At 33.5% G+C, this 26,601-nt stretch overlaps 2 protein-coding genes across 7 annotated transcripts; both read left to right on the top strand.

Moving 5' to 3' along the window:
• The first annotated feature begins 5,032 nt into the window (after window positions 1-5,032).
• Window positions 5,033-15,049, top strand: LOC122606825 (probable serine/threonine-protein kinase DDB_G0271402). Of its 6 annotated transcripts, none has more exons than XM_043779694.1 (13): window positions 5,033-5,386; window positions 5,961-7,503; window positions 8,243-8,319; window positions 9,773-9,829; window positions 10,165-10,248; window positions 10,822-10,893; window positions 12,820-12,891; window positions 13,071-13,111; window positions 13,283-13,349; window positions 13,452-13,643; window positions 14,255-14,344; window positions 14,449-14,556; window positions 14,699-15,049. In XM_043779694.1, exons 2-13 carry the CDS (start codon window positions 6,081-6,083, stop codon window positions 14,753-14,755), a joined length of 2,340 nt encoding a protein of 779 aa, XP_043635629.1. In that variant the 5' UTR covers window positions 5,033-5,386; window positions 5,961-6,080; the 3' UTR covers window positions 14,756-15,049. The 6 variants fall into 6 exon arrangements, 5 of the variants coding, with proteins under 5 accessions (XP_043635629.1, XP_043635628.1, XP_043635627.1 ...); XM_043779693.1 differs by having other exon boundaries at window positions 8,219-8,319; XM_043779692.1 differs by having other exon boundaries at window positions 5,961-7,533.
• Window positions 15,050-21,136: 6,087 nt separating this feature from the next.
• LOC122606688 (serine/threonine-protein kinase RIPK-like) lies at window positions 21,137-25,974 on the top strand. The gene is made up of 5 exons (XM_043779536.1): window positions 21,137-21,364; window positions 21,760-23,064; window positions 24,403-24,594; window positions 24,680-25,239; window positions 25,631-25,974. The coding sequence occupies exons 2-5, from the start codon at window positions 21,843-21,845 to the stop codon at window positions 25,802-25,804; spliced, it is 2,148 nt and encodes a 715-aa protein (XP_043635471.1). The 5' UTR covers window positions 21,137-21,364; window positions 21,760-21,842; the 3' UTR covers window positions 25,805-25,974.
• Window positions 25,975-26,601: the final 627 nt, after the last annotated feature.

Here is a 26,601-nt window from a genome sequence, read left to right as displayed (position 1 = left end):
TGAGATTTGAAGGTGTGATAAGTATAAGCATACTTTTATAATTATGCCCAGCAAATACATATATTCTTGTACACACTGTGATACGCCACCTGACTCATAGTATCAAAAAAAAAAATTAACAAAAAAAAAGAATAACAATTTTATGGAGAGTATTGTTCAGAGAGACTTACCTTAGCTGCTTATGTGTTATGTGTATACAATTTGGAAAGTAAGGAACTTCATGGTATTTAGCAGGGAAAAGGGGCCTAAAGAAAAGTTAAAGAATAGTTAAAGGATCATATTGTAGATGTTAAAGATTAATGAGGTTGAAGTTTAACGAGGAAGAAGCATACAAATAATTGAAACTTGAGATGGAACCTGTGTTAAGACCATTCTCATTGGTAAAAAATACCTTTGGTTGGTCGGATAGAAATTGATTATTTAATGGATACGCAGCCAACTTAAACCAACTGTTGGTCCACTCAACAATAGTCGGTCTACTTTATATTAGTAAATGGGTCAAATCATGTTTTCAATTCTATGTATTTATTAAAGGCAGGGACGGATTTAGCATAGAAGCAGTGGGGGTAACTATTCCATTTCATAACTAATACAATTTATAATTTTTTAAAATTTTTAAAAGTATATTTAGAAGTTTGCCTCTAAAAAATATACTAAATAGATGATAATGAAAACATGTTTTCTATAGTTAAAAGCTTATTAACGAAGTCACATGGATAATTTAATGGTGTTTTTAGGTTTTAATGGTGTTTGGGTTGTAAAGAGATAGTGAAGGGAGAAATACAGGGGAAGAAAACAAGTTACAAAAAATACATTACTTTTAAGTTTATTCCCCTTTTAAATCTTTATACTTTATTGAAGTGAACATAATGACCCTTTTACTTTCTTGACAAACTCTTTAGTCTTAAATTTTATATTGTAGGTTTTTTGTTTTGGAGAATATATTTAAGTAAAGACAATAATTCCAAACCTTAATCTTTGATATCCATATTTAAGATTATTCGTTTCGCACTTATTATTAACACTTAAGAACTAGATCATTATATGTGTTAAAAAACTATAAAGTTTTTTTTTTAAATTATAGTTATGGTACCTACGCAATGCGGCGGCGAGCCGGCTATGACAGTGGTGGCGGCATCTATTGGTGTAGGTAAAAGTATTTGATTTAAAGGGGTTAGTGGAGATATTTTATAATATAATAGACTAATGGTGTAATTTAATATTATGAGTTGATGGTGATTTAATTCATTAAGGGTATTATGGTCAATTCGCATGTCCCATTTATATAAATTTTCAATATATGGATTATAATTTTTATATAGTATTATAGATAAAAAAAAAATTATGAAATTATAGTCATGATAGATATCAAAAGCATTTAGACTAATCAAGAAGAAGACTTTTGATTGGTTGTATCAATAAACTTGACTTTTAGAAAATGGGCATATACTTATATATATTTTACTGGGTTCATTTTTTTGAATTTTAATTGTCTTTCTAAGCAAGGAAAAATGAACACAAGAATGAGCTTATAGTTTGACTATGTCTCTGATGTGTATTTTCTAGTCTTAAATTTATAAACACGAAATATCTAACTACTGACTATTACACACTTGCGGGCAGTGAACCCGTTCGTATGCAATATAGTTGACTTGGTAAACCGAGGTTGAACACAAGGACTTATTAAGCAAATGTTACAGTAAAGTGATTCAGATTAAAAGGGGGTTTTGTGGCCGAATTGCCACTTTGCAAAAATTAGTAAGAAAAGTCAGTAATCCCGTAGGATTAATCGCAAAAGAATATTTGATTGTTGAATCTCAACATAAATTTAAAAGGAACACCTACTTGGGTCAGCTCACATGTCAATCATTGGGTCTAAATATTACTTGCATTTGTTGAACGACTCAAAATGTAGACAAGTAGAACTCCCGTTATACTTGAAACTTTAACTGCTCAAAATATAATTATTGCTCCCGCACTTAATTTCTACTCTAAACAGTTAAGCAGTAAATACCTGAGTTGATTTTATGATTTAATCTTTTGAAAGCTTTCTCCCGAACTGCTTATTTGCCTAATCAGATCCCTCTATCATAAGCGTTTACACATTCAAAATGAATTTAATTGTTTTTAATCTTTATCGTCGATTTCTCCCGAACTCCAACGATTTTAGGTTAATTATAGACCGATTAACCATTTCATAAATCAATTGACAATGACATAGATTTCTCCCGAACTTCTAATTACATTTATCAATCAATTAATATAAAAGTTAAAAACTATATTTAAATCCAAATAAATGTGGATCTTCGATTAAACATATAAACCTTGTCCAACACTTACAAGCAATATTAATTCGACCCTATGACATGCTTACTACCCAAACGGGTGCAAAAGAATTAGCTACTCATATTAAAAACACAAGAACAAACAAATAGAGAAGAAATCATATTATACCGAAATGATTGAAGATAATCCGGTAGCAATGATGATTATAATCCAAAGCTGAAAAGATGTAAAACCCTAACAACTTGTTTGCTCCAAAAGCTAAGAACTATGAGAAAACTAAAGAAAAAATGCCAAGAATTCGTCCCCCAAAGCAGAACCCTAATCGTCTATATATACAAAATTCACGTGTAACTGCCGTTAGTGGAGTAATGGCCGTTACCTTTGAACTTCCCTTGTAACTGCCGTTACTCCAGTAACTGTCGTTACACTCCTTTGAAAAACTAACTGCCGTTACTCCAGTAACTGCAAGTTACAGGAGTTTCATGATTTTCCTTTGTAATGGTCATTACTCCAGTAACGGGAGTTACAAACTCCAGGATTCGTTTCCTTCGTCTTTCGCTCGATTTCAACCGAATCTTCCTCCCGTTTCTTCTATATATCATCGAACTCAACCAATTCATTCTTCTAATCAATTTCCAACCTGAAAACACTTAACACACCTTCAAAGCATCGAAACTTGGATATAAAACTATAAATATAACGAATAATTGGTCCTAAAGTCACGTGGGAAATGGTATAAAATATGACACATCAGTCCCAAACATCTAAATAATAATTCGACATCTCTTTATAAAATTTATTAAAGACATCTTCGAACAAATCACCCTAGGAATCAAAAATTTCAGGACTGACCCTGAGTATAATACATGACTTCTAAATTTGTCCCTTCATAGTAAAATTTCTGACTTCGTCCCTGATTAAAGATGTAACATTTATATATATATATATATTTTATATATTTAGGTTGTGTTGTGAATGAGAGTATAAAATTGAGTTTAGTTGGGTTGGATAGAAATAAGAAAAAGAAATTACTTTTTTTAATGAATAGTATCATTGGGTTGGGTTGTGAATGGAAATGGTCTAAGATAGTTGGGAATTGTTTGCGTATTGAATTGTAAAATATGGATAAGTTTATATATGGATACACATATAGATATAGACTAGCCTGTTACACGCGTTATCGGGACTTGTAGAGAAAAAAAAGTGATCACGGTACCGTGTTATTACATTGCCTCGTGAAGATAGACGGTCGTGGTGGTTGGTGGGGAACTGGTGATGATTTTTCTGATGCCGACAGGTGTAACCGTGTTTTTGGTATACGATTTAAGGGTAGGGTAAATGTGGTGAGTAAATTTCATATATCAAAGATGGATAATGATTAATCAACCTAATTAATGTGCTTAAACATCAACCTAATCATAGGGCGATGACATTTGAAAGAATCAAGAGATAAGATTAGGAAAGAGACTTAATGGATTACATGTGTCCACTTTTTAATATTCTAGGTTGATTTTTAGGCATATAAGTTAGGGGAGAGATTCCCTCAAGTTACTCCAACTTGATAGGTAAAGTTAAGAGGATTTTGACCCTTGATTTAAAAATCAAAGGTTAGGATTCAAGAATGATTATTAAATCTTAACCCTTGATCTTAAATCAAGGGTTGAGATCTTCTTAACTTGACCCCTCAAGTTACTACAACTTGAGGGAACCCTTACCCTATGAGTTAAGTGTCATGATTGGAAAAAAAAATTACCTTTGCTTTATAAAATAATAGAATAAAGATAACGGTGGAGGTGGTAGAGATAGGGTGAGCAAAAATTCGCAAATCCTGATCCCGTCCCGATACCGTACCGGTGCCGATACCGAAAAGTGGTACCGAGTCCCGAGTTGGACCGGGACTAGTATTCGTTTTTGTTGGTTCGTGGGACCAGTACCAATAGGAATTAGGACCGGGAAAATTCCAAATTCTGAAGTAGTCCCAATAGTCCCGAATTTCATTACCCAAATTCAAAGCCCAAATCTCTTGCGCAAAGTAGTAACACTTCTTTGACCCAAATTCACAACCAAATTCTTTAAAAGTCCAATTTAGCTTAAATCTTCCACCGTAAACTCAAAGTCTTTTGCAAAATGTGTTTTTTTTGAACGACATTCTATTCTACTAATACTACTAAATTACACGTATATCTGGAACCAGGACTCTTGAAAAACCCCCAATTAATCCACCCCACAAATATCACCAAAATTTCCCAAATGTTGAAATATGCCAACCTAATCTTTTGTGTAAATGAGGTTTCACTTCAGTTCACCCTAATACTTCTAGTTAGATGCTTCTACTAATCTAACTGACCTTCTTTTTAATTGAAAGATAATTTGACAAAATATGTCTTATTTTCATGTGTACCCAATGCTTGTGGATTTTTATATAATTGATTCATATTTTTTTTTATTAGTGATTTAGTCATTGGAATTAATTTGGTCATGTCGGAATTTGGTATCAATTTCCCGGTCTCGTGTTAGTATGGTACTGGTTTCGGTGTCAATTTATATAGAACCAGGATCAATACCAAGTTTTGAAAATCTTTAACTGGGACGGTCCCATGCTCGTAGAGTTACATGTACATGTTGAACTTGGGAATGTCCGAAAACACAATTTTGGAATTCAAGATCGATAGATACGATAAAACCTCTTTGTATTTATATATTTTTTAACAGTCTTTTGGCATTTATGTCTAGAAGCCAGCAGACATTTAAAACATAAAAAAAAAAAAAAAACAACAAAACTTATCATTCAAAAACTAATTACAGCTCCCCATTCTTCCACTCTCTCCAGCACTTTTCTTCCCTTCATCGCCGGTGCTGTTGAACGGCCGTGAACTGCCGCAGATTCTTGTTTTCTCGACTCGATGGTGTTCACCCATTTCGCCGGCTTTTAGCCCGATTTTCCCGCGCAGACTTCATTTAGTTGACTGTTTGACCCGGGTTAAAAACGGTCCGACCGTTTTCGCCCTTCCACTTCGTTTAAAACAATGCTTACAAGAGCACCACAAAAGCCCAGCAATAAGTCCTGAAGCATGGTTTGAGTTGAAGATTGAATATTATTGTAAGTTTTATTTAATATTTGGGAAAGTCTCAGTAATATTAGTTATTATAATATAATATATATAATATAATATGAAATTGGTTTTTATCATATAAAAAAAAAGGGTAATTGGATGGAAATCCTATGTACCATTTAGTACCGGTTAATCTTAACCATTTAATAATCCCCGATTATCTTAAGTTTGCATTTGGCAAGACTCAAAACCAAGACCTTCTCCTTTCTCCTGGAAAGTGGCGGCTGGTGGCCACTGGGCTATTACCCAATCGTTTGGTTTTTATCATATAGAGATTTCTAATTTTTGTTCCTATAATATATTTGAAATCATGACCAAAAGTTGTGTGAAAAGTTTATGAGTTTTTAGTTTAAATTGATATCCAAAAATGATCTTGTCACTTTATTAGATCAATTCGATAATAATTTATTACATTTATTCCGCTTGCAGACTTTGGACCATAGACGTAAATTTACATGAAATCATTTTACCTCTTAAAAAACAAACACGACATATATATTGATCATGCTTATGTGTTGATTGTTTAGCTTACATGTATATCTTTGTTTGTTTAATCATTAGATATTTACAAATGGGGCGGTCCAACTCTATTTCCGGAAAAATCTTCGGTTTTAAATGAGACTATCATCCTTCCTTAATTAGATAAGGTAAGGCCTTCCGACATATTTACCCTCATCAATCATGTTTCCCGGTAGTGGCAATGAAAAAGGATCTGAAGCATCCACCTCCACTGTTGGATTGTCACAAAGTTGTTGTCAGTTTGACTTTGATGAAATTGTGTTAGCAACAGAAAATTTTAATGAGTCATTAGTGGTTGGGAAAGGGGGTTTTGGGAAAGTATACAAAGGCAATATTAGCATAGGAACAACCCATGTTGATGTTGCAATCAAACGGTTGGATTTGATGTCAAATCAAGGGGAGATGGAGTTCTGGGCGGAAGTTGAAATGCTTTCCAAGTTGCGTCATGCTCATTTGGTGTCTTTAATTGGATACTGTAATTATGAAAAGGAAATGATCCTTGTGTATGAGTACATGCCCTACGGAACACTTGAAGATCATCTACATAAACTCCATACTCCTCTTTCTTGGCTTGAGCGACTCAAGATTTGCATAGGTGCGGCCCGTGGCTTAGACTACCTTCACACTGGTACAGGCATTGAGGTTGGTGTTATACATAGAGATGTCAAGAGCTCTAATATATTGTTACATAAAAGTTGGGCGGCAAAAATTTCGGATTTTGGATTGGCTAGAATAGGACCAACCAATCAACCATCAAGTTATGTCCACACACTTGTTAAAGGCACTTTTGGGTATATCGATCCAAACTATTTTGCCACTGGAAAGTTGACAAGGAAGTCAGATGTGTACGCATTTGGGGTGGTATTGTTTGAAGTGTTGTGTCAAAAGCGGCCATTGGATGATAGTTTTGAATGTGGACTAGCAACATGGATACAGAAATCAATAAAGGAAGGGAACTTAAAGCAAATAGTTTATTCTGCTATACGAAGTGAGATATCTCCAAAATGTTTAAAAGGGTTTGCTCGGATAGCTGAAAGATGCTTGGACAATTATCCAAACCACCGTCCTACCATGACTGAGGTTGTCTTTAGTCTTGAATCTCTACTGGCTCAATCTGTAATGTCCTCTCAACAGAAAATCAATAATTGGTTGCAAACTCCTGGCAAGAAAATATTTGGAAGAATATTTAATGTGCTTTCCTTTAGCTCCCCTAGTGAAAACTTGGTTGCTCGAATCTCTCCTGGTGAAGACTTGCGTATTTCAGTCTCCCGTGATGAGAACTTGGGTACTCCAATCTCTCGTGGTGAAAACTCGGGTATTCCAATCTTCCGTGGTGAAAATTTAGGTATCTCAATCTCTCGTGATGAAAACTTAGGTACTCCAATCTCTCGTGGTGAAAACTCGGGTGTTCCAATTTCCTGTGGTAAAAACTTAGCTATGTCATTCTACGTTGAGGAGAACTTAGGTACTCCAATCTCTCGTGGTGAAAACTTTGGTGTTCCAATTTCCTTTGGTGAAAACTTAGCTATGTCATTCTACCGTGAGGAGAGCTTAGGTACTCCAATCTCTCATGGTGAAAATTCAGGTATTCCATCCTCTCATGGTGAAAACTCAGGTATTCCAGTCTCCCCATATATGTGTGCAAATTCTTTCTAATCAGTTAGTCCATAAGCTACACGTTTGAATACAGATAAATACATAACTCTGAGGCAGTCGAATGTTTTATACAAATTAAAGTTATGTAGTTCCTTAGCCTATGGAGTCAATAAAAGGTGTGGACGAGTTATGTCAGGACAGGTCTTATTGGGTAGCTGATACAAAACTTGATCTAGATACATATACTTTTTTTATTCTTCTGAAAATCATATATATGCATATATATAATATATTCAACATTCTACACATGTTATTGTCGGCGTTGTTAAACTTTAAGGTTAATGTATCAATTATTAACATTAATACACCACATATCAAATGAGTTATTTGTTTATGGCATTTGCATAACATGGATAACTAGAGAAAGTGTTTGGATATAAAAGGGATTAGTTGCGTATAGTTGGGAGAGAAAACGCAATTTTGAAAAAAGAGTCAACGTAAAATATAATGTCAGAATGCAATCCCAAAACACTGCTCCATAGAATAGAATATAGATTTCACACACTCTTTTCTTCTTTTTCACTAGCTAATTTTTACTCCTTTTATTTTTAATTTTTAATTTTGTTATGTTTATGGCTAATTATATAATTTCCCACAATAATAATGATAATTATATAATTTCCCAAATAATTTGAAAAAAATAGAAAGAATGATGAGAATGGATCCAGTTATGCAGCGAGTTAATCGTAATGGTGATGAACATATTTCCGAGCTCATGCAGTGCAAACCCTTATCTGAACAAGAGGTAATTTAATTCTTTGTTTAATACATCTTTTCATAATTTCAAGGTTGGGGAACTCATGACTTGGGATTGGATAGGGGAGAGGGGGAGTCAGGAGCTTTTGAAGACTTGGACTCCGACCGGGGCAAACTCAAATTGGGTTTTTTTAATAAAAAGTTCATAATCTTTGAGATTATATGTATTAGAATTTAGAATTATATTAGAAACTTGAAACTTAAACATAATTGTTTAGAATGATTAACATAATACTTCAAAGTTCAAACTTAATTGTTTAGAAACATATACTTAAGCCCTATAATGAACATTGTAACCGATACTTGTAATAAGCCGAAGAAATAAAGCATTATGTGAGTAAAAAGAAGACTTAAAATTGAGACACTCAACCAATAAACTATGGTTGATCAAATTCTTACTCTTTTACACACATTTCTACTCTTATTAAAGGTGGAATTTTGCAATAGTACATAAATTTTTTTTTAAAGGTGTGAATAGGGAGGTCTAACATACGTTGTCTTAACCGGATCTACGCTAAAGAGCCCCGTCGCATAATAGATCCCCAACTTAAATCCTTTTATGAGAAACCCCTATCATGTCTTTGGAGGGGAAAACTCACCCATGCCCACCATAGGTGGAAATTAAATACATATGGTCACCCCCAAATATATATGCCTAGGGTAGGACTCTAACCTGAGACCTTTTTTGAAGAAATAGACCTCCTAACCACTAGACCATTTGGTGATGGTTTGCAATAGTATGTTACTGACGTCTTATATCTTGTAAACCAGTATTGGCAGGTTGGTTTCGATGATGTGACAACTTATAAGCCTGCCATGTCAGCCAAAATGCTGGAAATGGAAAGATAACTAGATACATGCATTAACAAATATACGAAATTTGATGCACACTATGCTATCTAAAAGTTGGATACACTCAACCACAAGACTTATCGTCCTTATTATTGGTCAAACTTAATTACTTAAATGAATCTATACCAATTTCACACTGTTTTTTGTCTTGTGTTTTGATATGGTTATGTATGCCTAAAAAGTCATTTTGAAAGTGATTATGTATATTGAATAGTAAGATAGTTGTGACTTCAAGTCGCAGTAATCTAATTATAACTTTCAGAATGTATGTCATAATCTTTTTGAAGGGCATAAAACAGAATGCAAGACATGGCTCTTGTCATCTTTATGCAGCATGTGACGCTACAGAATTAATGTCTAGCCATGCTTGCTGCCAGTGACAAAGCCATATGTTGTTTGTAGTGGATATGTGTTATTATTTTCCAAAGATGAGTGCAACAGACAGTTGAACGCTAGTATTCTTGTGTTCTAATGAATTATGTCAAAGTTGATGTGATCACGTAGAGCTTGTTTTTCTCCAGTCGATACACCATTTTGTGACATGAAATTGGTAGAAGAGCGCTTTAAAGGATATGGTTTTATGATTGTAGGTCAGGTTATTATGTGATAAGGCAAAGGAGATCCTGATGAAAGAAAGCAATGTGCAGGTATGTTTCTTTGAATCTTACATGATGTGCATCTGTCTAGTAATATACACATCCGGTATTCTGATACTATTAAGTTTGAACAAATATGTCTCTGATGCTTTGAAAGACATCCGTGGAGGGGGCAGTTTTGGCTTTCCTTGCATGCTATTGTCTGATTGAAGAATGAGAATAAATGTCTTATGCATGACTAATTGTTATATTTTCAAAGTAACATAATACCTCAACTTTAAGGATGATAAATTTTGGTCTTTAGTTACACGAAAATGTAATTTCACTCAAATGTTGACGGGTTTGGGTTGAATAAACTCAACAAGTATTTGTATATATCTTTGCAGCCTGTTAAGATCCCCGTGACAATCTGTGGGGATACTCATGGGCAATTTCATGATCTTGCCGAGCTTTTCCGGATTGGAGGAAAGGTGTGTGTTCATGCTTCCTTTTTAATTCTTGTATGAGAATATTGTGCTGAAGTTGTTGATTAAGAAAATGATGATCATCTTTGGGGTGTTTGGATGTGCAGTTTGAAACTGATTATCTGTTTTTAATGGCTTGAAATCTTCAAAGTCTGTTTGTAACGGCTGTATATTCACGTATCTGCCATTGATTATCTGGAACAGTTTTGTAAAAGCAATCTTATACCAGATGTAATGAAACTGATTACCTCTTTAACGTTTTGTAAGAGACTTCTACTTCTAACCGTCTCTACTTTTTTCATCTAATGTATCAATCTTCTAACCAATTAGCATTTTATCTAAATAAATGGAGATCCATCTATTTGATTATTACAACGTTTAATTTTAAACAACAGAAGCATATCGAAACACTCTTTTTAAAGCCAGTTTTATGAAAGTTACTCCATGACAGCACAAAGTCATGTTCCAAACACATCCAAACACACTCTAAGCTAGACGTTGGATCTTTGTTTCGTTGATCTGATCATTTAGTTTGGGTTGGGATCTAATTATGTCGCTCTTGTGTCATTCTTTATCTAGTGCCCGGATACAAATTACTTGTTTATGGGAGATTATGTGGATCATGGTTATTACTCCGTCGAAACAGTGACTGTAAGTGCTACGACATCATGTTTTTTTGTGTGTTTATATGTTTCTTCTGAAAGTAACTGATGTCTATCAGACCCGGAAATAGCAACACCAATAAGAATAAACCAGAATATAATCGAAAGAACAAGATAATCGATAGATAATCTGGATTAATGCCCCAGTGGCCCCTAATCTGGATTAATGCCCTAGCAGCCCGAGTTCCTAAGAACAATAATAATAATCTCCACACCCTAAACAATTGGCTGCCAGCCTTATTTAAAGTACCACTAGACATGACCTAACTAGTCCACCAAGACAATACTATTATTAATAACTAATTATTAAAAGCACACTTACCCCACTGACCCATTCGGCCCTTAAACATCTGGACCCATTAGGCCCATCTTCTTCCTCCTACAGATTCGTATCATTACTCCGCCCTTAAAACACACCTTGTCCTCAAGGTGTGGCTTCAAAAATTGCTTCAGGTTATTCCCGGATCCCATATGATGACTTGAAATCCCAAAGCTTGCTGATCGTATTGTTGTAACACAGACTCAATCATGGATTTGTTTTCCAACCTTACCTTAAGCCCATAACAAGTAGAGTTTTTTGAAGATTGCTCAATAAAATCATTAAACTGCCACTTCAACTTCATATCAGGTTTGTCAAATATTTTCCCAGTAGCAGGTTTATTTGGTAAAAACTTTCAGCAAGGCAATCTCACCTAGCACCCAAGTAGCCTCATTATTTTCAATGAACTTATGACCTAATTCTTCTGACACTGCCATGATAGTCGTAGGTTTGATAGGATCAACATTAAACCGATCCTCATCAATCACCAATGGTTTAACAACCACTGTTTCTTCCTCAAGCTCCATACTGATTTCTTGACTATATGATTTTGTACCTTTAATGACGTCTATGTCTACAACACCAACGCTAAAATCAGCTTTGTTCTCCTTTTTTCTCAAATCAAACTCCAAATCTTTCGTATAAAGAGAAGAAGTAAGATCAAAAGGAGAGAAAGAATCTTGCAAGCCATGAGAATCAATTTTTAAAGCCAATGACATCACATCTTTCAACTTAGAGCAGCTATATTGATGCCATTCAACAAAGATTTCCCTAATTTCTGTTTCTAAACCAAAGATGAATAGGTATATAGCATAAGTTTCAGAAATTTCTCCTAGATCTTTAACTTGACTGAATAAGATTTGAAACGAAACACAATATTCTTTAACACTACCTTTTTGGCTTGCCATAATCTTCTCCAAAGCAAATTTCATGTTGCCTGCTGATTTTTTTTCCTGAATGAACACCCCCGATGAACAGTAACTTTTCTGGCGAACAGTATGCACGATGAACAGTATTTTTTAAAAACTACCACAGGTTGCAAGAAAGATCGCTCTGATACCAATAAGAATAAAACAGAATATAATAGAAAGAACAAGACAATCGATAGATAATCTGGATTAATGCCCCAGTGGCCCCTAATCTGGATTAATGCCCCAGTGGCCCCTAATCTGGATTAATGCCCCAGCAGCCCGAGTTCCTAAGAACAATAATAATAATCTCCACACCCTAAACAATTGGCTGCTAGCCTTGTATAAAGTACCACTAGACATGACCTAACTTGTCCACCAAGACAATACTATTATTAATAACTAATTATTAAAAGCACACTTACCCCACTGACCCATTCGGCCCTTAAACATCTGGACCCATTAGGCCCATCTTCTTCCTCCTGCTGATTCGTATCAGTAACCATCACCCAAGTATATGATCAAATAAGTTCTCTCTGTTACATTGCCGTCTACAGCACGATTTTCATCAACTCATTTGTTTTTTGTTGCATATAGGTGTATATACGCCTTTTCTAATCAAGCGTGGATTCTGTGGAAGTGTTATGTAATTGCTTCTGTTCTCATTCAAGTCTTGTTGTCATTTCAGCTCTTGGTGGCTCTCAAAGTGCGATATCCACAACGAATTACTATCCTAAGAGGAAACCATGAAAGTCGTCTGGTAAGCTTTTGTGCTACATTTTAACTAGCATTTTAGGGGTTGTACTTAGCTATTTTTTAGCACTAGCAGAACTTGTATAAACTGATAATTTGTCCCTTGGTTGGCCATGAAAATACTTCTTTGTTTTAGGAATACTTTAATACTAATTTGCAGTAGGTGTTATGTTGATGTTTCTGCAGATAACTCAAGTGTATGGATTTTATGATGAATGCCTAAGAAAGTGAGTATGGTTTTCGTTATCTTCTCATTGGTGGTGCCATGAAGTGCCTCATTGTTCCTACTATCAAATATAAATACAGTAGCATATAATCACCAACCCCCCGCCCCCTCTTTTTTTGTTACTCATAAGATGCACTTTTTGACTATGCCCTTCAACAATGATCAAGAGCAGATATGGTAATGCTAATGTGTGGAAGATCTTTACGGATCTATTTGATTATTTTCCGCTCACTGCATTGGTTAGTAACACGTAATAACTTTTGATGAATCTCGTTCTGTGTTCAGTTATTGCCTGTGGCTCTCTTGGTTATGATGTTATGCATTAACTAATGATTTTTTAGGTTGAGTCTGAAATCTTTTGTCTCCATGGTGGATTATCTCCTTCAATTGACACAATTGATAATATAAGGAACTTTGACCGTATTCAAGAAGTTCCCTATGAGGGCCCAATGTGTGATCTTTTATGGTCTGACCCTGATGACCGTTGTGGTTGGGGTATCTCGTCTGAGGGCCGTGGATATAAATTTGGAAAAGTATATAACTCCCACCACATTTCTTTTATTTATTTGATTTTATTTTAGTGCTGGTTAACTTAAGGTAGAATATAATTGAAAGTTCGTTGCGTTGAATAAGGCTTGTGGAAGTGAACCTTTTATGAGTGATGAAATAATCGAGTACGGTACTACCCTGAATAAAAACAGCTTATATTAGCATCTGATTATGCAATTAACTCTATATTTTACAACTGGAGGGGTACTCACGCTATGTTGTGGCCCCGATTATGTCATGAAGAACCCATTATTAATATGGTGATGGCACAGATGGGGGATGATGGTGCTGGCTAGAAAGGAAAACCCAGACATTTTCTTAAAAAATTTAATATAAAAACAGAATTGGAAAGGTATCTGTATTAAATAGGAAAAATAATAACACAAGGGACTCTTTGGTCTAGTAGTGAGGGGTGCCCATTTATGGCTGAAGAGACTCTTGTCAATTCTTTGCTCAAACATTTTTGTTTTGATATTTGTTTATGTCATAGGTATTATAGGTGTATCATAGACTTATTTTTGAAAAAGGGGAGGGGTAAATGCTATATAATATAGTATAGATGTAACTAAACTTTGTTTGTTGTGTTGTAATTTAGGACATATCTGAGCAGTTCAATTATACAAACAAGTTAAAACTGATTGCTAGAGCACACCAGCTGGTTATGGAGGGATACCACTGGGGCCACGTAAGAGTTTCTTACTTTTATTGGTTTCTTTTTGGTTTGTTGGTGTAGTTTTGGTTCAAGGCAACATTTTTACCAGTGATAAATTATGCAATTGGTTATGCCAGGAACGAAACCTTGTGACAATCTTCAGCGCACCTAATTATTGCTACCGTTGTGGGAATATGGCTTCAATCCTTGAAGTGGATGATTGCAAAGGTCACAATTTCATTCAGGTGTCTCTTTCACTCTTTCACAAATGGTCTGAGTATATAATTAGCGGTGGGGCGGGTCAAAATGGTTCGGGTGTATGATTGTTGCTCATAGTAAACATATTTATGTAATGAGATCACTCGAGTAACAGGATTTTGAATTCAGTTTGAACCAGGTCCATTGAATATGAGAGATGTGAAAGCACCAGATTATTTCCTATGACATGGCAGTCTTCATCGGACTGGTATGTGCCTCGACTATGGATAATAAGCAGACTAAAAGGGCATATATGAAATCTTATAATTGAGGCAGTGATTTTGGAGTTATTTGATGCGCAAACATTGCATCTTTTAATGGAAATTAAGGAAATGGAAAGGAGCAGACCCAATTAATTGATGAAAGTAAAGCTTGTTTTAATGGAGGAAAGTAAAATATGGGAAGATGACCAAGAAATGCAAATGAGAAATAGATATTTGATCTTTGGTTGGAATAAAAATATGATAAAAGGTTCTTGCATGATTTTTTTCCCCCCGAGAATCATTAAAAATTTAAAATTATGTATTATATTACATAGTTTTTAAGCTCGTTCACATTTGAAAAATGAAAGTCATGGAAACAAAAAATTTGTTGAAAACATATACGGTTATAAAATTACATATAACATGATATAGGGGTGAGTTATTTTGAGAACTCTTAAAAAAAAAGAACTCAAGAACCATTTTGGACCACACATTCTTTTCCTCTTTCTCTCTTTTCAATTAAATAATAAAATTCACTCAAATCATTTAAAATGTTCTAACTCACAAACCGTAAATCGTTAGACAAAACAAAAGGCATGGGTAGTCTTAAAATTTCGTCCTCTTTCATTAGAGATCAATTTGATATACTTTTGACGACTTTTTAATTTTCGTTTTCTTTTTGGTAGTTACACATAACTTACACATGTGTAGGTTGAACTTACACATCTGAGGGGTGATCTACCTAATGGGCTCCGCCCTTAGCTGCTATTCCTCCGCCATGGACTGACGGGCTCCGTCCTTGGCTACCATGGCTCTGCCATGGATTGACAGGCTCCGCTCTTAACCTTCATTTGTTGTGTACATATGTTCATTTACTAATTTACATGTGAAAACAATAATCTTACACATGTGTAGGATGAACGCGATGGAAAAAAAAACGAAAATTAAAAAGTTGTCAAATTTATATCGAATTGGATCTCTAATGAAAGAGGACGAAATTTTAAGACTACCCATGCTTTTTGTATCGTCTAACGATTTATGGTTTGTGAGATAAAACATTTTAAATGATTTGGGTGATTTTTTTTATTTAATGGAAGAGAGAGAAAATATAAGAAAATTAGTGGTCCAGAATTGTTCTCGCGTTCTTTTTTATTTGTGAGTTCTCAAATAACCCTTCTTCACTTGATATATTCATATCTAAATAGTACGTTTGAAGAAATTCCTGTACATATAAACATATTAAATTATATATGTAAATTTATAGATTTATTTTTAAAAAAATTCTATAAAAAAATTTATTATGTTTTACATGTGAATGAAGTTATTATTCACATGTGATTGACTATTTTTTTTATTGGATGAGACCGAAGAGAAAAGCAAGTAAGAACAAATAAATGAATTTATATATTTTTATAGAAAAAAATAGACTTTAACTTGCTATTAAAAGTCATCAGCTCAATATTTGGTAAACCATGTATAAATTTTATAAGTTTATGGATAATATAAATCTGTAATAGACAATCATGTAAAAATAAATACGTTATGCATTTAGTGATTAAACTCTTCAAAGATATCTTGAAAAGATAATGGGTAAAGTTAGGTCACTGTTGTGAAAGCGGGTCGATACAGCTGATCCCTCGTTGTGGCAAGGTTAAGCATACAATGTACAAAAAAGAATAATATCAATGATTATTCGGATATTTCTGCTATTCTTAGAAAAAATTGTTAAATTAGACATATACTTTATCATATTTCATACGCATATTTTGATATTTGTTTTTATATTCAATTTAAATTTTCTCAGTCGAATATATATATATCATTTTATAGGTGAATAATACAATCTACTTTCTTATAATTTTAAATTCTAATATTTTTTATTACATTTACTTAGTCTTACAGATAATTTGATTTGTCATTTAATAATACCAGTCATAAATAATTAATAAACATTTTATACTTGTCCTAATTAATTATTCTTGCAACATCAAAATAAATTCTTGCAACATCAAACAATAATAATCGCTATACATTGCATTAGGGTGTGTTTGATTGCAACTGAATGGCACCATTCAGCACTGAGTGCTGAATCAGTCAGCATTCAGAGTGTTTGGTTTGCCCATCTGAATAAGAAACCATGCTGAACGAAAATCCAAATGATGTTGAACCATCCCACCTTCAAAGTCTTTCTTAACCATTCAGCAACCAACTTTTCTCCAAATCCCCTCCTTCTCTCTTTCATCCTCACGCCCTTTTCTTCTTTACACACTACAAATATTCATTAATACTTCTGCTTTTACAAGATACAATCTCTCTTTAAAAGAAGAATCTCCAGATCGATCTATTGTTTTGATAATAATAATAATATTAATAATAATATCATTGTAATATATATCACTCTTGCAAAACAAAAATATCCAGATCTATTACTGTATTTGTGATAAAGTTTATACATATCACTCCCGTATTCTTTGGCAAGTGGCCAAGTGGGTATAGTAGCAAGAATTAGTTTCATGGTATTTTATCAGACTATATAGTTTGCAAAGAGATTTGTTAAAAGGAAATCGTGATATGTGAGCTTATTCTTCCCGAAATTGAAACAAGGTTTAACAGAATTGTCGGCACTAAAGTTAATATATTACTTCGTATATATTATTATTCTTTAAGAAAAAAAATTAATCTTCTCTTCAAGAGCTTAATTTTATCATAATATATTTTGATATTATCATAATCTATTTTAATATTCAAGTTTTGTTTATATCTTTGTTATAAAATGACGTTATGCTTGTGATTAATTGATAATCTTTTTACAACATATGATTTAGAAGAAGATTAAAAAGGTCATTTTAATTATTCAGATTATCAATTCAGAATAAATATCAAACATATATTGTAACACCCCACCGTTGGCGGAAATATGAGGTGTCATAAAAAGTACAGCACGACATGGAATTACATAGATACTGCTAAATGAAATAGAATATAATAAATATATTCCCAAATACATGAGTTCAAAGTCATAACAGTGCTAAAATAGCTTATTACAACCAAATCCATAAAGAAATAATTCAAGGCATGTAGCCTCAAAGTCTGACAATTATTAAGGAGTACTAATCTCCGAAGTCCAGCCTAGCATAGCAGCCTTAATCCCTAATTAGCCTGAGCACCTGAAAAGTATGCTAAAACGTGTCAACACAAAGGTTGGTGAGTTCGTAGGTTTTATGTCAAAAGTCTAATAAAAGAAATAAGTCTTTTGTCGATTCTTTTAAGTCTAAACAAGTAATAGTTCAATATATAACGAGCAGAGTTACGCCATAATAAGTCCAAATGCCTCAATGTCTCAAAGACCGGCCTTACGGTACTTGCCTTAGTCCAAAGTCTCAAATCTCAACTCATACAATAAGTACGTCCAAAGCACAACAAACAAACACATAATCACACACATACAACAAGATCAAAGCACGTCAAATGGCACAAGTAACTCTATACGCATAGGCTCAATATTGAACATAAAACAGAAATCGACAAAACTGTTTGAAAATAAGTATACTTTCCACCCCAAAACTTGTAAAAGAGGGGCTACGAAACTCACTTGAAAGCAACACAAGCACAATTATCCTAGATGAACGAAGAAGGACACGAGTACTCAAATACACCTGGAGCACGTACACTAACTGTCCGAAAGTCCTACACTGTCCACAAGTCACCCAGTAAGAACTTGGATTTAATTGTACTCGTATATGTCCTATACTAGTGTCTTAGGAAATGCCATTATGTCTTGTCCAAATAAATAGTTCGTTAAATAATGTCACATTTCATTGTTTATATCTCGTCAAGTCTTCGTAACAACGTCATTATAAAAATATATTAAGTCTAGAAGGTCATATAATTTGTACATCGTCTTTACAACGTCTTTTATTCTCTGTCTTTATATATAGTCGTTATAAAGTATAAGAAGTCCGATAAGTCATTAACTGTCGTTATACCAATATATAATTTATAAATGGTCCTTTCAACGTCTTTTTAATACATATATATATATAAATATATTTAGTCATATGTCCATATTAGATTTTTATTTTTATATTTATATATATATATACATTTGTCCATATCAATTCAATTCTTATATGTCCTTTCAACGTCTTTTTAATATATATATATATATATATATATATATAATATTTAGTCATATGTCCATATTAGATTTTTATCCTTATATTTATATATATATATATATACATTTGTTCATATAAATTCAATTCTTGTATGTATATATATATATACTTAAATTGGTCTTTTAATATATTTATATATATATATATATTAATTTCATTATAATAAAAATTCGGGATTAAAAACATTGATCAAATTGTTTGAAACTTTAATTTGATTAAATCATGACTTAATCCCATTTTTAACCAAAATATCCATTAATACTCAAAATGACTCAACTTTTAATTCATTAGGACCAAAATAAACACAATGATAATCTGCCCCTTTAACCGGCGTTGACCAACAGTTGACCGACCCAAAAACCACAACCAAGCTTAGATCCGGTCACAAGGATGAACATAACACAATCTTAAGCCCAAAAATCACAACTATGACTCGGATCTATGATAGATCCAACCGAAATCAATCAATAATCATTTATACCCACGGATTTAATAAATTTTGAATATATATGTATATTTTCGGATCCCATAAGTCAAGAACAAGAACCAAATCAACAATATGAAGATTTCCGGATCCAAAGATCTCGGATCCAATGGTTTTCGGATAAAAAGATTTCGGATAACAAGATTTCCAACAGTTTTCGGACCAAAAATCTCGGATCTATAAATTTCGAGTATTCTCATATGCGAAAAACACTATACAACCGAAAACATATGTAATTTCTTTGTCAAGAAAATCGGGTTTAGAGTATACATACACATATATAGCCGAAAATCATATATATTTTGTCAAGAAATTTGGATTTATAGATATATATACTAAATCATAGCCGATTTACACAAATCTAAGAAAAGGCTTTTAGATCCAAAAAAAAAATATATATATATACATATATATATATATATATATATATATATATATATATATATAAAATATTCCGATTTATAACTATTTATAAATATATGATTTTCGGGTATTTATACAACCGAATTTATATATACATATATATATATATATAAAGTATGAAAAATTTCGGATCCATATCCATATTTTCTCATAGAAAAGTCGATTTATACATAATCAAAAAATGAAATTTTCGGATATATCTATATATATATATATATATATATAGCCGTGATGTATGTAGATGTATATACGAAAATCTTAATTTTTTTGATGAAGAACAAACGAATCAATCATTGATTCGTGCCATACTTACAATGATCTAAACAAAATAGAAAGAGAAGATGATTGATGGTGGTTTGGTGGTGGTCTTGTGGTGGTTTGCGGCGGCTGAGCAAGGGAGAGAGGGGGGGGGGGGGGGGGGGGGGGTTGCGGTTGGGAGAGAAAAGAAGAGGGGAGAGTGTGTGAGAAGGAATGGTGAAATGAAAAAGTGGGGGCTAGGGTTAGGAAATTTTAGGGTTTTGTTTAGTCTTTTCCCTAGTTTGACCGAAATTGACCCAGTTTTGACTTTACTAAAACTCGTTTGACTCGACCATTTATGAATACTCGAGACCCGTTAATTCATATCATCGACATAGTTAAATGTAATTTTTCAATAGCTTTCTGATAGATATAAACATGTCTATATTTATTTATTAAATCTTTTATTGATTTACTTTTAAGTATTTTACTAAATTTGACATTTCCACAAGACAACTAGTATTCCTCCTATTATCGAGTCCACGTACAATTTTTATAAAGTCTAGATGCTCATAAAGCGCGAATCAAATATAAATTCATTTATTCCATGATAAAGTCTTACAGACTAATGACGTACATAAACCAAACGAACTAAAATGACCGGAAAGTATTTCGGAAAGTACGGTCAGATGACGGTTGTCACATATATTTTCATTCGGATCAAATTCATTCAGAATTTTTGAACCATTCAGACTTCAAAATCATTCGTGTTAAATCATACTGTATTATCAAACACACCCTTAGTCTTATATCAAAATAAGTCGCCCATTCTTCTTCCCTCCGGCCTTCCAATGCAAGACCTCCACATAAAAAATTACAGTAATAAATAAATTTCTTTATTACGAGTATATTTTATACTTTTAACACAAAGAAGATTCAATGCAAGCCTCACACTTGTAAACACACTCACCAACACCCCTTCTAGTGACTGTAAATCGTTGACTTCTTTATTATCTTTGGCTTGGGTCAATATAAACTGAAAGTTGACTTTTAAATATATATTTCATCTTCTTCTTTACACATTTTATTCTCTGCAGAAACAAAACCATAGTAATAGAATCTTAAAACAATGATATTTTAGTTTAGTTGTTGTATAAATCTTGTTCTTGTACGTGTTTTCTTCACCGGTGTTCGCCAGCTGTCAGTTGACTGTTTGACCGTTTGATCCTGGTAAAAAAGTAAGCATGGTTCGAGTTGAAGATTGAATATTGTAAGTGAGTTTTATCAGTTTATTTGTTTTTTCTTTAAAGGTTGATAAATAATCGGTAATATATAATTAGTATTGAAATCATGATCAAAAGTTGTGTGACAATGTTATCAACTATTTAATTTCAAAAAACTAATAGCTTGTATATATATTTCTAGTTAGATGAATTCAATAATTTGGTTTTATATTAGTGATTATTTGGACCAGAGATCGTGATTTACAAAGCAAACAGTCTTCTTTATCACATCGTCCAACTGCATATATAAAATCATATGAAAAATCATTTTACTTCTTAAAAAACAAACGACACCTAAATGCCTAAATCTTGATCATGTTTTTTATTTTGTTTCTTTCATCGTACAATATTTACTAATGGAGAGGTCTCTCTCTATTTCCAGGAAGATGTCCACTTTTAAATGAGACTTTTATCATCTCTCGTTATATAAGGTAAGGACTTTCAATATCGTTACCTTCATCAATCATGTTTCCAGACAGTGGCAATGGAAATGGGTCTGAAGCATCCACCTCCACTGCTGGATTATCACAAAGTTGTTGTAAATTCGAGTTTGATGCTATTCTGTTAGCTATAGATAATTTTAATGAGTCATTAGTAGTTGGGAAAGGGGGTTTCGGGAAAGTATACAAAGGCAATATTAGCATAGGAGCAACCCATGTTGATGTTGCGATCAAAAGGTTGGATTTGATGTCAAATCAAGGGGAGGTGGAGTTTTGGGCGGAAGTTGAAATGCTTTCCAAGTTGCGCCATGCACATTTGGTGTCTTTAATTGGTTACTGTAATTACGAAAAAGAAATGATCCTCGTTTATGAATACATGCCCCACGGAACACTTGAAGATCATCTACATAAACTCAATACCCCTCTTTCTTGGCTTGAGCGACTCAGGATTTGCTTAGGTGCGGCGCGTGGCTTAGACTACCTTCACACTGGCACAGGTATTGAGGTTGGTGTTATACATAGAGATGTCAAGAGCTCAAATATTTTGTTACATCGAAATTGGGCAGCAAAAGTTTCGGATTTTGGTTTGGCTAGAATAGGTCCAACAAACCAACCATCAACTTATGTGAACACACTGGTTAAAGGCACTTTTGGGTATATTGATCCAAACTATTTTGCGACTGGAAAGTTGACAAGGAAGTCTGATGTGTATGCCTTTGGGGTGGTATTGTTTGAAGTGTTGTGTCAAAAGCGACCATCGGATGAGTTTTTTGAATGTGGCCTAGTAACATGGATACAAGAATCAATTAAAGAAGGGAACTTAAAGCAAATGGTTTATTCGGGTATACGAAGTGAGATATCTCCAAAATGTTTAAAAGGGTTTGCTCGGATAGCTCAAAGATGCTTGGATTATAATCCAAATCACCGTCCTACCATGACTGAGGTGGTTTCTACTCTTGAATCTCTACTGGCTCAATCTGTATTGTTCTTGCAACAGAAAACCAATGGCAAGAAGCTATTTGGAAGAGTATTTAATGTGTTTCCCTTTAGCTCCCCTGGTGGAAACTTGGGTATTTCAGTCTCCGGTGATGAAAATTCAGGTACACCAAATTCCCCTGCTGAGAACTCAGGTGCACCAAGTTCCTCTGCTGAGAACTCAGGTAAACCAAATGCTGCTGCTGTGAAGTCAGGTACAAATTCCCCTGCTGAGAACTCACGTACTCCAATCTCTCGTGGTGAAAACTCAGGTAAAAAAATTTATACATCCAAAGATTGTATCACTTTGTAAACTCTTAAATGACACATATAATGACTACTTATTTCGTCGCAAAATAAGAATAATAAATATAAATGTAATTTAGAGGTTTGTTATATATTCCAGGAAAAAGTGAATTAACAATGGGAAAAAATATGGTTTTTTATTATTATTTTTTTTAATCTTTTTTTCCATTATTTATTTATTTTTATATTTATTTACTTTTATAAAAAGCCAGAAAAGTCTTAATTCTTAATCGGAAGGCAACGGATTATGTGTTGAAAACAGATAGTTATGATAAGGGCGTTGCCCTTAGGTGCACGAGTTGTGCCCTAGGTTTTATCTATAAATGGGTTGGGTGGTGATCGGAGATTGTGGTGGTGTTGCGGTGGAGAACGACGGATATTGTAAAGCTTTTACCCTCGGTTTTATATAGAATGAGGTTTGGAGGTTTTTAAAATTTTAATTGTTTTGGCATGTAGTTTTAGTATAAAAAATAAATGAAAAAAACAAGGTGAAAAAAAATAAAAAAACCCATCTTCTTTCCTTTATTTCTTTCTTATTTAATATCTATCCTACCTCATTTAATTATATATATATATATACATACAATTATATATGGGGGAAGTGAAGGTGGTGCTTTTAGGCACCTAGCTTGGGTGAAATCCCTTTCACAAGCTAATTTTTTTAATCCATAAAAATCATGGGGCCCATTATTTATGCATTATATATTTATAAATTAAAAAATTAGCATGTGAGTGGGATTTCACCTAAGTTGGGTCGTGTTGGGTCGTGTTGTGTCACTTTTCCCGTTATATATACATATATACCCGCGGTAACAAAAAAATCTCAGAGTGGCAAAATTAAAAAAATCCGTGAAAAATAAATATAAAAGGGGTCAAAATGTTAAAACCTATAGACTAGTTTTAAAAAACTATGAAAAATTTTAAAATACATGATAAAATCTAAATTTTGACGGACCGTATAACAAATATTGAAGTAAAAGTAATATGACAAGATCTCTTGACTATTGGATCATCTTTTAAGCACAAGTATACAAGTACATACACTGCAGTATGAAAATTTTCTTCATTTCATGATGCACAATGATTTTCAAATAAAAGATTAGGATTGTTTTTTTGGTCTTGTTTATTCCATGATCCACAACAATTATCTATATATCTATAGTTGAAAAGTTGTTAACTTTTTTGCATTTTGATAATATACAACAATGTAGTAACACAAATTAGTCAATAATTTAAGCAAATCTGTGTTGAATTTAATTGTTCTGGGTGGTTTTTTTTAATTTAATAAATGTATTAAATGGCAGAAGAAGGGCAAGGAATAGAGGGTGCAATATTAGATGATATAATTAGCCGGTTGTTAGAATTGCGGCAAGGAAGGCCGGGCCGTCAGGTTCAGTTATTGGAGAACGAAATCAAGCAGCTTTGTGCTGCTTCCAGAGATATTTTTCTTGAACAGCCAAATCTTTTAGAACTTGAAGCTCCTTTTAAAATATGTGGTAAACTTTTAAAAATTATGTATGGATATCTACGTGCTACATAACGACTGCTTGTTTTTTTTGATGTTTGATCTGTTTATATCAGGTGACATTCATGGACAATATCCTGATCTATTGAGGTTGTTTGAATACGGGGGGTTTCCGCCTGACGCAGATTATTTGTTCCTAGGAAACTATGTGGATTATGGCAAGCAATCTTTGGAAACTATATGTCTTTTGCTTGCTTACAAAATCAAATATCCCAACAACTTCTTCCTTTTAAGAGGAAACCATGAAACTGCCTCCATGAACAGAATCTACGGATTCTATGATGAATGTAAACGACGATTCAATGTTAGACTATGGAAACAGTTTACGGATTGTTTCAATTGTCTTCCTGTAGCTGCTATTATTGACGGGAAATTGCTATGCATGCATGGGGGTCTATCTCCTGATTTAGCTAACCTAGATCAAATAAGGAATCTGCCTCGTCCAACTGATGTTCCGGACAGCGGTTTGCTTTGTGATTTACTTTGGTCAGATCCTGATAGAGACGTTAATGGATGGGGAATGAACGATAGGGGAGTCTCATACACTTTTGGTGCCGATAAAGTTACAGAGTTTCTAACGCAGCATGATATGGACCTTATTTGTCGGTCCCATCAGGTTAATTAGTCAACATTATATATGCTATTCTGTTGATATATTAAACATCCTAAAACTGTGCCAGTTGGACTTGCTGGGTAACAGGTTGAAACTGATTCGGATTAGAAGTGCAATTTTTTATATGGGTAAACTGCAATGGTTTGATTTGACAGGCATAAATTTGTTCTTTTTTCGAGTAATTTGAGAGGTTGTAAATATAAAATTATGCATGCCATTCGACATTTAAACCAAGTTTTTTAGGTTTACCCTTTTGACCGGTGAGAGGTCTAGTACAACCCGAATCAACCCAAATAAATTGGCTTAAAACTTGAATTGCCACTTTTAAGGGTTTTTTTTTTATTTTATTCTTTTGAGTTTGATGTAACGCATTAGTATATATCTTTGTCACCAGGTGGTAGAAGATGGTTATGAATTCTTTGCTGATAGACAGCTTGTTACTATATTCTCCGCTCCAAATTATCGTGGTGAATACGATAATGCTGGTACAATGATGAGTGTTGACGAGAACTTGATGTGTAGTTTTCAAATCTTGAAGCCAACTGAAAGAAAACGTAGATTTTCATGACTTGGTGACTTGGATACTACTGTATTGGTAACACAGAAGACTTCAAAGGTTAGTATCAGACTCTTTTATTTGGCCAGAATATACTCTGTAACCATTTCATTGTATGCCAAATTCAAAATAATCAAACAAATGTTTAAGATTTATGATATATCCAATGTTTAATTTTACAACTTCTGTGGCTCAATCCAATTTTTGGGTATTATACTTTTATCGGTTGTTATATGAATGAATGTTCGTATTGTCTTCCCTGATGTTCTCTCGAATCTGGGTATTTTTGCTGTTTTTCCATTAGACGTATGAATTACTGAACTTATGTAATTATTTTTTTCCAATTTGAAGTTTTGAATTTCTTTTGTTCTGGCCTTTATGCTTTAAAGTTTAAACTTTTGCTTGGAAGGTAGTGTTGAATTTATAGATCAGAAACTGAAGAAGACACACAAATCAAGCTCACTGTTATTTTGGGTGTACTCATAAAACAATAAAAAGATTTTTTTAATTGCATTGATAATGAAAAGCATAACATTCCTTAAAAGGAGAATGCTAAATACAGTCCTAAATGTTATAAAAAATGGGTAAATGGAAAGAACCCTAGCCCCGGTACATATGATGCCGGTACAGCCCTAAAGGTTGTAGTCACTTGAAGACTGATTTTCAACAGTTGCAACTTGTAGAAGAATTCATTGGTGAAGGTTTATCAGTTGGTTTGACCACAATCTAAGTGGGACTTTACATGAGATTAATTAACCTCGCACATGACCGGTCCGGGGTATGGGGTTGCCGAAAAATCAACATTTGAT

This window comes from Erigeron canadensis, chromosome 7 (genome assembly GCF_010389155.1).
Source record: "Erigeron canadensis isolate Cc75 chromosome 7, C_canadensis_v1, whole genome shotgun sequence".
In the NCBI taxonomy this organism is placed as follows: Eukaryota; Viridiplantae; Streptophyta; class Magnoliopsida; order Asterales; family Asteraceae; genus Erigeron; species Erigeron canadensis.
The sequence above is the reverse complement of the archived record's forward strand: the minus strand, read 5'-3'. Positions and strand labels throughout refer to the sequence as shown.

Bases quoted from the DNA above. Each gene is read 5' to 3' on its own strand.
- LOC122606688 (XM_043779536.1), top strand. From the start codon at position 21,843: ATGTTTCCAGACAGTGGCAATGGAAATGGGTCTGAAGCATCCACCTCC. The intron at 23,065-24,402 runs GTAAAAAAATTT...ATTAAATGGCAG, and splicing joins CTCTCGTGGTGAAAACTCAG to AAGAAGGGCAAGGAATAGAG. The intron at 24,595-24,679 runs GTAAACTTTTAA...TGTTTATATCAG, and splicing joins AGCTCCTTTTAAAATATGTG to GTGACATTCATGGACAATAT.
- LOC122606825 (XM_043779691.1), top strand. From the start codon at position 6,081: ATGTTTCCCGGTAGTGGCAATGAAAAAGGATCTGAAGCATCCACCTCC. The intron at 13,112-13,282 runs GTGAGTATGGTT...GATCAAGAGCAG, and splicing joins TATGATGAATGCCTAAGAAA to ATATGGTAATGCTAATGTGT. The intron at 13,350-13,451 runs GTTAGTAACACG...ATGATTTTTTAG, and splicing joins ATTTTCCGCTCACTGCATTG to GTTGAGTCTGAAATCTTTTG.